Source organism: Coloeus monedula (genome assembly GCF_965178545.1).
Source record: "Coloeus monedula genome assembly, chromosome: 5".
NCBI classification, from domain to species: Eukaryota; Metazoa; Chordata; class Aves; order Passeriformes; family Corvidae; genus Coloeus; species Coloeus monedula.
In genome coordinates, this window is record NC_138785.1 from 57,057,938 (window position 1) to 57,071,703 (window position 13,766).

Consider the following 13,766-nt stretch of genomic DNA (forward strand, 5'->3'; position numbering starts at 1 on the left):
ACGTCCAGAGTAAATCGACTCAAGCTGAGACAAGGGAGATTCAGACTAGGTATTACAAAAAATCAATCCCTGTTAGGGTGATCAGGCACTGGAATAAGTTGCACAGGGAGGTGGTGGAGCCGCCACCCCCAGAGGTGTTCAAGAGGTGTTTGGATCTGGCGCTGGGTGATATGATTGAGTGGTTACAGTGGTAGTGCTGAGTGGACGGTCGAACTGGATAATCTTAAGGGTCTTTTCCCCCCCGGATGATCCTGTAACCCATTGATCCTATGACGGGGCTCTCCGGCAGGGCACCGACCGGCTCCCCTCGCGCCGCCGCGGGAGCGCGCGGGGCGGGGCGGGGCTGGCGGGCTCGCGCCCAGGGGAGGCTTTCGCCAACGGGTCCGCGCGGCAGCGCCTCGCGCGCTCCCAGCGCTTCCTTCCGGCCGCCATTTTGTCGGCCGTGCCTCGCCGCGCCGCCGCTCGGGGAGGGAGCGCAGAGTGCCCGCCTGCCGCACCCGGACGGACCGACCGCCCGCCAGCCATCGCCATGTCCAAGCGCCACCGCCTCGATCTGGGGGATGACTACAGCTCCAGCAAGAAACGCACCACCGACGGGTGAGGGGCGGCGCGGCCCGCGGCGGGGCGGGTGGGGGGATCGCGGCGGCTCCCGCGCCATCTGCGCCCCATCCCTGGGTTCGGCCGCCCCTCCGGGGCTGAGGCTCCCCGGGGCGCGGGGCGGCCGCCGTGCGGGACAGGGAGAGGCTGCAGCGACGCCGCCTCGGCCGAGCAGGCCCCGAAGCCTCGCGGCTCCCCGGAGCGCTGGGCCTGGCCCGGCATCGGCCGCCCCGCCGGGCGGGCCCCTCGGGGGGGCGGATGGCGGAGGGAGCGGGCGGGAGGGCCTCGTGCGGCGGCGCCGGGAGGGGGAAGGGAGGAAGGCACCGGCCCAGCCGCTCGGGCGAGTGGGCTGGGCTGGGCGCCCGTGGCGGGGGTGGCGCGTTGCTGGGCCCGCGGCCCCGCGCCACGCTTTGTTTGCAGTTCTTCGTATTTATATTCGCCCTTCCCACTCCTTCTCCCCTCTTCCTTTGTATTGATTTGTTTATTCTTTCTGGCTTGAGGTGTCTGGCAAACGTGGGCCTGGAGGTGAGCACGAGGTTTGTGCAGCCCGTGTTATTAGTGCCTGCACTGGTGGGAGCGTTGTTCCTTTGTTAACATTTTTCATCAGTCACCCTCGGTGGTGTGCTTGGCTTGAAGTAAGCAATCGATGGTGAGGTGGGTTTTGAGGTAGGGGGCAAGGGAGTGATTATTTTTTCCTTTGTTTTGCGAAGGTTAAAGTTTTAGGGCTGTACTGCACACGGTTCAGCGTATTTTTGTTGAAGTTAATGTAATTGCAGGAACACAGACAAGGCACTGGTGCTGTCCTTAAATTCAGCGTTGCTTTAGAGCTTTCTTTACATAATCTTTTCCCCTCTCATTGGGCAGGAGGGGGAGGAAAGGCAGAGGCTCTTAAAGGAAATTTCTAAAGTCTCAAGGAGTACACAGAAATGCAATGTTTGTTTAGTCAGGCCTTCTTTATGTAGCACAGGAGATGTTCATGAATTAAACAATTACTAAAGTCCATCAGCATTGTTTTGGAGTGTTTATCTAAGAAAAATCCTTGAGTTTGTCCTCAAGGGTTACAATAAGTATAAGTCTAATGTAGCAGTTAATATTCACTGCTAAACAGCCTTTGCAAAACTTGGCCTTTTTTAATGTAAGCTTGTATAGCTTCAGTTTTTAACCCCTAGAGTTTGATGCATTTTTCTCAGCTAAACAAAGTTTATTATTCAACTTCTGTTTCCTGTCTGTAGGATCATCATAATAATGTTTGTTAAAATAAGTGTATTGAACTATTTGTCTCCGTTAATGCATTGTTGTATGATTTCCCCGAGGTTGAAATACCTCGTACTCTTGAGTCTGCAGAAAAGTTGTACATATACAGCTTTTCTGTATGTAGAGGCTTTTGTTAAATTACCAAGTGGTTATGTCAAAACCGGGCGTTATTTAAATGTGGTACGACTGTTTCAGCTGGTTGTAAAGATAATCATAGGTCAGTATTTCCCTGTTTGTATATTGGTGGGTTTTATAGTTTTGGTGTGGCTTTAATTGTTACTGTTTTTATTGATCATGTAGTGTCATTCCAAACTCTTAGTCTTACCATTTTGTATGTACTGCAGTGAGTTCCCACCAGTGTTAAACTAGAAGACATTGACCTTTATGGTACCTAAAAGCTGTAGAAATGCTGGTCTTATGCCCCTTCTTTGTCCCCACCTCTGCTAGTAAAAGCATTAAATGGTATAGGACTGAGAACAAGTCACTATAAGCATAATTACTGAGCATGATTATTTCTTAAATGACCTGAAATCTTAATTCGTGTAGCATGAGGCATACTAATGTTATATGGTGGTTTATTTTGGAGTAGTTTGGTTTTGCAGCTTATGCAAGGCCGAAAGGAAGATGCGTGGAGTCTTGTTAAAAGCGTGTGTGTACACGTCTGCCTCTGTGTCAAGAGCGCCTTTCTGCAGTTCGGATGGTTTTGGAGCTGGATTAAGCTGGATGAGCTCCTTGCATGGTTACCACTTCACATTCAGAACAGTAGTTTGTCTTGCATCCAAACTGGACTACCTGACAAAATATGAAAGTTACTTTAAGTGAACCTGTATTTTTTAGTTCCTCTTTGATGGAGGCCCCTGTTGGTATGGGTGGCCCTCCACGGCAGCAGTGCCACATGGGCTCTACCTGTTCAACAGGTTTGTAATTGTTGGTGTAACCTTAAACATCTGTATAACATCTATTTTCTTCCAGACTTAAAGTATTGGCTGTGAAGTAAAAAACATTTTGCAAAAAATAGAAATTGTATGGGAGGTTTTTGGCTACAGTGTTTCTATGAATTACATACATACTATTTTAAAATATGTTATTTTCTTTTTAGTTGTAAATATTTCAGATTATTCAGATACGTCAGTTACATGTATTTCAGTTGTGTAACATCAGTTGGTTATTTTCTGGATAGAACTGAAACTCCTTTAGCTGCACTACCTTTTTTGCATCAACTATTGCTGTGTTTAGTAATGGGGAAAAGTACTGATGATCTGTTAGATGGGTTTAAACTTTCACTGTGATGATCAGTGGTTTAACTTGAGTCCTTTATTTCCATTTTTATTTTTACATTTTTTTTACCAAAAGAAGCGCTCTTATTTAGTGATTGTTACAGTGCTTCTTTTGCGTTCATATCTGTATATATTATATATCATGTAGGGAAGTGGAAGCAGAGAGCAGACCAGACTTTTTCACTTAAAAGCAGAGCAAAAAATCCCAACCCCCTTCTGATCATGGAGGCTGTTATGGGTTTCAGGCACAAGACAAACGTGATTAAATTATTATTTTACTGTTAGTTTTTGTGTTTGAGTTCTGTTTTCTCTGTGCAATATTTAAAAAGCTAAAATGTGACAGTTTATAAGTGAAGAACTGCCCAGCCACAGTTTTAGAAAGTTAAGGAAATTTAATATGGCAGCATAACTGTCATTCCTCTTTTTGCTTGTTGACCAAGGGAGTCTGTGTCTGCTAAGCTTCAGTAATAATGGGAGACTGGGTAACAGTTCTAGGGTAAGTGCTGCTATGTAATTATCAGTGTTGGAGAGTAAGTTTGAAGGCACGTTGTATGTTGTGTTGTTTCTATGGCAGGATCTTGTTGTCCCTGCTTCTCTTCTGCTTTTTGAAAACAAGAAAGATACTCAACTCCCTTTATTAACACATAAATAGTGTTTTACTTCTGAAATGTGCATAGAGCTTGATACGTTTCCTTTCTGTTTGCATAATTAAAAAGCTGTAAGAGTTCAGTGAAGAAACTGAGACATAGGGGATTAATGACACTTTCCATGTTGGATTGTATTTGTAGTCCATTTAATTCACTGTTTTGTTCATCAGGTTGTATTTTTGTCCGTTTTAAGCCCACACAAGTAACTCCCAACACGGAAAATAAGTGCTACAAGGGAGAGTTTGGGAGGCTAGATCAGAGAACCTGATCCAAGTTAGAATTAATGCTGGTGGGAAGGTTGGTTCTTCAGAAGGCTGGTGAAATGCTTGTGCTGACACATGGGAAGGGTTGGCAATAGTGTGGGTATGTTCATTTCAGCACTAGGGCTGCTTCATGGGGGGCTGAAGCATACCGAAAGGTACACTTGATGGTCTGCGGTGCAGAAGCTGCTGATGTGATACTGTGTAAGTAAATGGTTGTGGAATAGATTTTGTTGATGTGGTTTATTTACACTTTAACAAGATACCAGTGAAGGATAAAAATCCTTAGGAAGCACACATACACAAAAGAAGGCTGTAAAAAACCAAACCGAAACCTGCACATTAGTAGTGTGATTTATTCTACCTTCAGTGAAGTGTGTTGTTGCATTTTACCCTGGCTTTACTATTCTTGGATTGCTTTTATACCTTTATTTGTTTTTCTTGCTTATGTTACTGTCGTACCATGCACTCGTATGTCCTGGTGCCTGCAGGTTTTGAAAAGATGAATAGCTCATCAGCTGCACATCTAAAGCGTTGTTGCTGTCTGATACATGCTATTAGACTTACACCATCCTAGTAGCATAATGGAGCCTAGTTCCTTCAAACAGGGCTAACTTCCATATGGAGAATATGAACCTGTTGGGTTCTGCAATATCTGCCTGGCATTTTACAGTAAGAAGAGATTTCTAGCTTGTACAGTATTTGACTGTGTTAGAAGTAATGTTAAAGTGAGGCTATCTCAGATTCAAACACATGCCCTAGAAAGGGTCTTAATTTTTAGATTACTCAGAGTCTAAAACTTCAGGATGATCTGTATACAACTGAGTTAAGTAAGTGGCAGTAAACAGTACGTTTACGAAACAGTACTTTCTTTGTGTTCAGTGAGTCTATGTTAAAAGAAGTTATGTTAAAAAAATCTTTCTATGACCTCTGTCGTCATAATATGTTGAAGTACTGAGGGGGGAAAAAAAAAGGCTGCATACATTACATTAATTTATATGAGAAGAGTAGTGGTGGTTGTTTCCAAAGCACAGCACTTTTGTGTACTACTTATTTGTAGAATAATCTTGGTTACTGCATCTTCCCCGTAGGTCAGAATTTAGTATTATTTTAGTAGTTACATTTGAATGCCAACTGTATGTATTAAAAAAAAAAAACTCTGGAGAGGGGTGTTGGCAACAGTTTTCTTTGGATGTGCTCTCTAGACATGCCTGAGTGTTGGTGAAGAAGGAGGCAAGGTTTTGTTTTTTTTACTTAATATCCTTAGAAATATTTGTGTTCACTTACTATAAAGCTGGTGTTGACTTAGTTTGTTGTTTTGCCTTTTTGATGGGATTTCAGCTAACGCACAAAAAGAGCCAAATGTTAGGATATCCTCAGTTTTGCAGGCAAAGACGCTGCTAATCTTAATCTAGTTTAAAATGGGGTGGAGTGTTTTTGTAAAGTAGGGCTTGTTTCAAAGTCCTGAACTGGGAATTTTTATTAAAAGCATGCAACTGTAGTTTTTGGATTCTTTTGTGATTGTGTGCTTGTAGGAAGATTGGGGTTGTGTGCAAGAGCAAGTACATGGACTTGCAGAATTAGAAACTCTCAAAAAGACTGGGGCCAGAGTTTGAGAATACTGTTTTTCTTTTGCACATGCAGTGGATTTTTCTGCTTAATATTTGGAACAAATGGGATTACATAAATGCTGTTTAAGTGTGTGGTAGGAAGCGATACTGGAGAAGGTACTGTACAGCTTGGTAGTGTTGGATTAACAGTTGAACTCCATGATCTTAAGGGTCATTTCCGAACTAAATGATTCTGATTCTGTGAACTGTAGTGGCTAGTTTTAAGTCTTAAGTTCCAGACTCAGCAACCTGTGTATCAAAGTTAACGGAGTCAGAATTGTGTATAAGACTTGAAACAAAAATGCTACAGAGTCATTGTGGAATAATAAAGTCAAACTTTCCTTTGATGGCTTGCTTATTATCTTGAGTCAGTTTTTTGTGGATGAGTATAATTCCTATAGTAGGTAGGCAAAAAGACTATTTAGTGTTCTCTTTTGCAGCAAAAGAGAACTACACTGCACAGCTGATTCTTTATAATCATTAAATGAAGAGGGTTAAAATTTTCATCTCTCCATGTGTTAACTTTATTCGGTCTTGCCTGTAATGAGAGGAAATGTTGTAGTGTTTAGGTACAACAAGTGTAGCTATACATATATCTAATGTTGAGTATGCATCATATATACTGTTGTTACTCCTTGGTGCTTATCCTTCCAGGTAAAGATTTGGTTTGTATCTGCTTTATACTGGGTATCTTTAGGGTTGCATTGTATTTAAATTCCTCCTCTACATTTAAATATTCAAGTGTCTCATTTTCTGCTGTGTCTCTTAACTCATTTTAGGAAAGATCGGGACCGGGACAGGGACCGAGATGACCGTTCGAAAGATCGTGACAGGGATCGTGACAGAGATAGAGATCGTGACAGAGAAAGGGACAAGGAAAAGGATCTGCGACCTGCATCTAACTCTACATACTATGCGGCTGCTGGGTTACCAGCTATAAAACCAGCAATGATTCCACACAGTATTAACCCTTTCACAAATCTACCACATACACCACGATATTATGATATCCTGAAAAAAAGGCTACAACTTCCTGTCTGGGAATATAAAGAAAGATTTACGGATATTTTGATTAGGCATCAGTCGTTTGTGCTGGTTGGAGAGACTGGGTCTGGTAAAACAACACAGGTGAGTTCTTATCTCTATGATGATACTGCATTTTTTTAAAGATTGTGGCTGTTGGTAGGTGTGCGTGAGAAAAGAATTGTATAAGAATACTTTACAAGCTGTAAGCAAAACTAATTTAATGAATGTTGTATTTGCTTAATGAGTGCAAAGGTGAGGAGAATCTTACAGCATCTTCCACTTTAAAAATCCAGTACTGCTCCCAGGCCCCTGCTTCCATTGGGCTTTATGAATTGGTAGGTCTCTGGTAGAGGAAGATAGAGATTTAATGGTGTGACAGAAGTGTACTAATCCACAAACTGAAGTGGTCGTTCCAAATAATTTGTTCAGCTGTCTGTGTAAATAGCAGCTACAAAGTATGAACTCGTTCATGTTTTATGAAACTTACTGCTACAGATAAAAAATTAAAAGGAATTAAAGTGTCAGATACAATTCTGACGTGATTGAATCATGTGTTTTGGTGATATTCATACTTGAGTGTTTGAATACTTACGTTTCCTTGTTACTGAAAATTTTCAGAGGTTGTAGAGCTTTTCAGTGCTGCTGTTAAAAATCACCTTTTTTGGTAGAGTGATGGCTTTAAAAGTCTTCCTCAGCACCAAAAGTAATGATAACAGATGTGCAGAGCTTCCTTAAGCCTCAAGAAAAATTTTGAGGACCAGTAAATACGGAATGTCTAAGATACAAGGAACACCTGGGTATTTATAGCAGAGCAAACTTGTTCAAAACTTTATCCTCTGGTTTGCCGTGTAGTCTGTGGAAAAGTAATGTTAAAAAGTTCTTTGTTCTATAATCTGATAAAATCCATTTATCTAGACTGAAAATAAAAATGGAAGAATATTCTAGTCTCTATAAAATGGATTGTAGCTAACTTGAAGTCTTACAGACAGTAAATTTTTGGTCATAAAATTTTGGATGTTGAGAAAATGTGAAGGACATAGTAGTACATTGGATATCTTTTAGACCTGTGCCTGAAATATCTGAAGTTACAGGACCTTGCTGCACATTCTTGGAACCAGTGTATTGTTCAGAAGGTAGTGTTATGACATTATCTGTATTGCTTTTGTGAAGTGTGTAAGCCAAGACCAGGACTGTATAGAATTCTTCGGAAAGGTTTGATTATGTAGTTATTTGGAAGATGCAGCATCCTGAATATTATATTAAAAAATGGTACTTACCTATATGAAAAGAAGATTACTTGTTGTGTGATCTGAAAACTTGTAGATAGAAGGGTTGTGTCATTGTCGTTCCTCAGGCATAAAGCTTTTCTTGAGTTTTCTTACTACTTTAACCCTTACTTTCTGAAAGGATTTAAGTAATTTAACACATCTGGGATTTATGCTACCAGAAGCACGTAAGCTGTCTCGGAAGCTTCCCTGCTTCCTCTGAATTGGCTCTGTGAGGTTGCAGATACATTTTGAAATACTTGACAGTGTCTCTGTAGGGACATACCACAGAAGATTGTCCTGCTGCCACCTAATGAAAACTCTGTTTTGCATGTGATAGTGTCACATCCTTTTTGTGGTCAATTGCTGCCTTAAAACCTATTGGGGGATGATTGTTTTTCTTCTCCTTAAATTCATTGATCAGAGAAAGCTAAATACTTTTCTGCAGCTAAGAAATCCTTTGCTGCTCAAACTGCAAGTGTACATGAGGTATTAATGCCAACTTTATACAAATAAAAACAAGCAGCATTTGAAAAATACTATTTCCAAAATTATTATCTTCTCTTTCATTGGGATAGTAGAAGGCTATACAGTAGTAGATAATCTTTTTCATAGTGAGCTGCTGCCTTTCAAGTCCCTTCCCTGATTATCATCTGCACCTCTCCTATGAAGACAGGCTGAGAGAGCTGGGATTGTACAGCCTGGAGAGGAGAAGGCTCTGGGGAGGCCTCATTGTGGCTTTTCAGTACCTAAAGAGGACTTAACAAAAAAAACATGGAGAGTGACTTTTTACATGGGTAGATAGTGATAGGACAAGGAGAAGGTACTTTTAAACTGAAAGAGGGGAGATTTAGATTACGTGTTAGGAAATTTTTCACTGTGAGAGGTAAAATGCTGGAACAAGTTCCTGGAGAAGTTATGAATGCCTCATCCCTGCAAGTGTTCAAGGCCAGGTTGGATGGGGCTTGTAGCAGTCTGGTCTGGTGGGTGCTGTCCCTGGCCATTGCAGGATGGTTGGAACCAGATGATCTTTAAGATCCCTTCCAACTCAAACTGTTTTGTGATTCTGTGATTATGTGATTATGTGCATGTTTTCTTTTTAGTCTTGTAGAGCACCCAGGATTGGAAATGCTTGGCTCAGACAGTGGGAAAAAACAGAATATGAAACTCTTCTCACTTGTTTCACATAGATTTAAGCTCCAAAGTACTGAAGAAGTATACTGGAAGCCAAGACATTAATTTTCAGTTCTTTAGTGTCTGCAGTGGCTTGATTTGTAATTTAAACACAACCTTCAAAGTTAACTGGTTTTTCTAAATGCGCTGGGAACATGCTCAGTGGTGGAATGGGTGTGCCTGATTTCTCTTAGGAAGGAAATAATTACTTGCTGTAATTGCAATGTTCACTGTCTTTTAAATATGGGATCATATGTGGTCCTGGTATAATAATCTCACTTTTTTTTGTAAAGAGAATGGTAGAGTAGCATCTCCTTTGTGTGTTGATGTAACATAAGTGATGCCACTTTTCAGCAGAATTTCTTGGTGGGTGAAGTTCAGAAGCAAGGTGATGCAGAGTATAGCTTAATCCTTGTCCTTTGCAGTGTGCAGGAGAACTGATACAGGTTCTCAAATAGTGAAAATTCAGAGAATTCTGCCATGCAACAAAAGTTAAAAAACTGAGGAAGTTTTCAGTAAGTTGGAGAGGCTCAAAAAAGCCAGAAAGGGCAGTGCTCTTCTGTTTCTTGCTCTGCATTCTCTAAAATCATGAAGTTCCTTTGACTTTGAAGTAGTCTGTAACAACCCTTAGTGCATTTATCCTTGATCTTAGAGACCACTGTATGTGTAGTTGCTGCTTCCTCCGGTTTATGGAAGTTATATTTGAAAATCTCTCTTAATTGAGAAAGTCCTTGAGATTAAATGGTGCTGACTAAAGCCATTCCTCCTGCTTTTGATATTGATAAAATGACTTTTTTTAAGGAAAGTCAGGAGTTTTGATGATGGTATAGGGTTTCTTTCTGTCAGAGGAGTTAAGTTTAGGCTAGGTTTCATAAGAACCAGGTCATAGGAAGTGTTCAGTATATTCCCAGACATGACTGAAGTAAAAAAATGCAGTATGGCACAGCCCTTTTTCCCAGTATTTGTATGTCTTTAAAAGCTGGACAGGAAAAGTCTTGCGGTGGTTGTCTGTATCAGCCTAGCACAGGGAAGTCTGTGGAACCCTTTTCTTTCATTTGACAGCAGTGCTGAAGGATTTTGGAAAATCCCTTTTAAATTGGTTTTATTTCATGCTGCAGTGGCCTGACAGACCTGCTGGTTCAAAATTTATTTCAGGACTTGCTCTATTTAAAGTCAAAAAGCTTCACCTAGTATTCTTAAGAGTTGAGCTGTTACTAGTGACTTGGGAAGCAGGGGAGCCATGTATATGATACAGGATAGGGTTTCGTGTTGCTGCTGTTAGTGTTCAAGAGCTGCTATTACTTCTAGTTTTGAATAGGATTTTCAGAAATTTGAGTTCTTCACACCAGTTTAGTAGTCTCCTGTCATATTTTGATTCTGTTTGCCTTATTTTTCTTACATTTATAGTGGAAGTATATTCTTCATTTAAAAAATGCATTAGACCACACTCATCTGCTTCTGGGTATGTTTTAGTGTTTACTTATGTCCATTTTGCTGTGAATATATAATAATGAAGAGCAGACGTTTTCCTGGTTTAAATTATACTGCTTTCTCTCTTATTTCTCATTGGTACAATGTACAAAGGATATGTTTTCTTTTTACTCTTTGTGCTTTTAAGAATACTTGAAAAGTAGTTACTAGGAACGAGTGGGGTTTTTTTGGTCTGTAGGCTTGGAACTGGTTAGGCCTGGAGATGTCTCCTCATAAAGTGTCACACTGAGAACATTCTATCGCCATCAAACTGTTACTGACCTTAGGAACTCTGAATAAAACTTATTTTGGATGATTCTTACTGTTTCAAGATTCCTAACAGGAGCAGAAAACTACTGACTGGCAGATAAAATGAGTGCTGGTACAGGAAGGAAAGCATAGGGGTTTTATATCAGGTTGATGAAATTTATGAAAAACAGTAATAAACCTTATGAACTTAATTATCTATTCATTTTATTTGTTGCACTACTTGGCTAAGACAGTTCTTTATTACTGAAATAATTATTTTTGCTTAAATGTAGTAATAAGCATTACTTTTTTAAGACAAAAAATACATTTTTGCTTACTGTAAAATTGAAACTGTGCTACTGATCTCAAATTTTGAGTGTGTTAGCTTTAATTTTGGTTGTCCTGGATCGTGTTGGCTGCTGCTAAGTATGTGTAAAAGGTATTGATCTAACAGGGCTAAAATGTACGGTGAACCTATGTATTTCCTTAATAGCTTCAAAGATAGTTATGTACATGCTTAATGAGAGTGTGCTTTATTTAGTGCCATTGAATCCAACTAACTAGTCTTGTCTGCTCTCCTGCTTTGGATATTTTTGTGTGTGCAGTTGGCATCTCTGTGGAATTTTAACTAACTTTTGATTCAACACAAAGGTTACAGATTCCATGTGACCTTTTGAAGTGTGTTTATCATTGAACTTTATTCTTGACAGATCCCTCAGTGGTGTGTTGACTACATGCGCTCATTACCTGGCCCAAAGAGGGGAGTAGCGTGTACCCAGCCCCGAAGAGTGGCTGCGATGAGTGTGGCACAGCGCGTTGCTGATGAGATGGATGTCATGCTGGGCCAGGAGGTTGGTTACTCCATTCGGTTTGAAGATTGCAGTAGCGCAAAAACCATTTTGAAGTAAGTATGGCAGCTGTCAGGTAAAGGTATAACAGCGTACTTGTAGCTGGGGGAATCACAGGGTAATGAAGGATGTGAGCAAAGTTATGAAAGGAGTAATAAGGGAGTGAATCTGTGGATTGGTGCTTTGTGTCTGAGTGGGGAAGACAGATGGGAGCCATAGCATGAGCTGAGAGAAACTGAGGTATGAGGCATGAGTAGAGCTGGAAATTATTCATTCCTTCTCAAGAAATCACTGAACTCTATAGAATTTGATTTTAAATGATCCATAAAGAAGGTGGTGATCTGAATAAGTATTTTATTATTAAGGCGCTATTCATAATAAAGCGCATCAGCATGGAGTTTCTCTTTGTTGTGCATTCAGCTGATGTTTTTTGTGTGGTATTTCCTATTCAGGGTACTTCTGGTGAAGTTCAGTAGCTTATTTCAGTAAAGAAAACTTCGCAAAGATTCAACACTGGCCTAAACCTGGCTCTGAGAGACATAGTCAGGAGCATTTTAGTTGTCAGCTGCTATGGATTCCTGTGCTGCCAGGGACCAGGTGCATGTAATACGTCATTTTCAGATTACATTTAAAATGCTCAGTTAAAAACACCACATAGTGTGGTTCAAGGATTAATACTTCTCTATCAAAAGATGTTTTCTCCTTGGTCATACGAGTTATTGAAGGGCTGGGCATAAAGTTAACATGGAAAAGGAAATGTAACAGTAACAGAAAAGTCAGAAGTGAACAGATGATCTGCAGACAGAAAAGGAAAGCAGTTGCAGAAACACTATATCTTGGATTTTAGAGGGTGTTTTTCCTTCTTCCCTTTCTTTTCCTGTCTCTTGAGCTTAGGTGTGGAATAATAATGCTGCCAGTAATAGTCTACAAACTTTCGTAAATGTTACTGAACCTTGTTTCCCCCTCTCTCTTTTTTTTAAGCTTCCCGCCCATAATCCCAGATTCCACTTATACTCTATTTGAAAACTTGAAATGGGCTCATTACCGTGTTGGAAGTAGTTTGCTGGTGTTCCTACTTCTAAAAAGTTGATTAAAAGCTTAGTTCAAGCAACCAGGTGAATATGAAAGAGGATTCTGCATCAAACTTAATAAAAAGTGTGTTGGGATTGTTTCTGTTTGTGTTCAGATATATGACTGATGGTATGTTACTTCGTGAAGCAATGAATGATCCTTTGCTGGAGCGCTATGGTGTTATAATTCTTGATGAGGCCCATGAGAGAACACTGGCTACGGATATCTTGATGGGAGTTTTGAAGGAAGTTGTAAGACAGAGATCTGATTTGAAGGTCAGTAATGATGAAGTCCAACAGTATCTCTGTTCTAGTTGCAGGCATAGTGGATAGAGTATGTGTGCTTACCGTTAGCTGATTTTTATAATTGTTTTTTGATCTGTGATAATGTATATTGGAAGGCTAACCTAGGAAATTCTTAATGTGCTTTGTACTGAGGAAGCTTCTAGGAACAATGTAATTGTAGTTTAACCTTATGTATTGGACTTGGAATCTTTTTGGACCTTTATAACAAGGGTGCTGTATTCAGGTAATGAAAGCATTCTTATATCACAGTCAGCAATTTACTTTCTTAAAGTTACACATTGTGTGCATAACATGTCACAAATTCTTGTAAACTTTGAGTAACTTTTTGTCCTCCAAATCTACAGGTTATAGTTATGAGTGCTACTTTAGATGCTGGCAAGTTTCAGATCTATTTTGATAACTGCCCTCTTCTAACTATCCCGGGTCGCACCCATCCTGTGGAGATATTCTATACTCCAGAACCCGAAAGGGACTACCTTGAGGCTGCCATTCGAACAGTGATACAGATTCACATGTGTGAAGAAGAAGAAGGAGATCTTTTACTCTTTCTTACTGGACAAGAGGTATTTTATATTCTTCTGTTTTCCATTCATTGAACCATACAGAAACTATTTTAAGTGACTTGTGTAGACTGAAACACTTAGTTTCCTTTTCTAGTTTATTATTTGGATGACCTGTGGTTTACCGCCATATGCTTTTGGTCCTTTGACATGA

General features: G+C 40.3%; 1 protein-coding gene across 1 annotated transcript in view; it reads left to right on the plus strand.

The window, feature by feature from the left end:
* Positions 1 to 437: 437 nt before the first annotated feature.
* Positions 438 to 13,766, plus strand: part of DHX15 (DEAH-box helicase 15) — a 46,791-nt gene continuing 33,462 nt past the window's right edge. Inside the window, exons 1-5 of the mRNA XM_082281742.1 lie at positions 438 to 597; positions 6,425 to 6,773; positions 11,539 to 11,732; positions 12,863 to 13,022; positions 13,397 to 13,615. Coding sequence (XP_082137868.1) covers positions 530 to 597; positions 6,425 to 6,773; positions 11,539 to 11,732; positions 12,863 to 13,022; positions 13,397 to 13,615 — 990 coding nt within the window. The 5' untranslated portion in view covers positions 438 to 529. The remainder of the gene's footprint in view (positions 598 to 6,424; positions 6,774 to 11,538; positions 11,733 to 12,862; positions 13,023 to 13,396; positions 13,616 to 13,766) is intronic.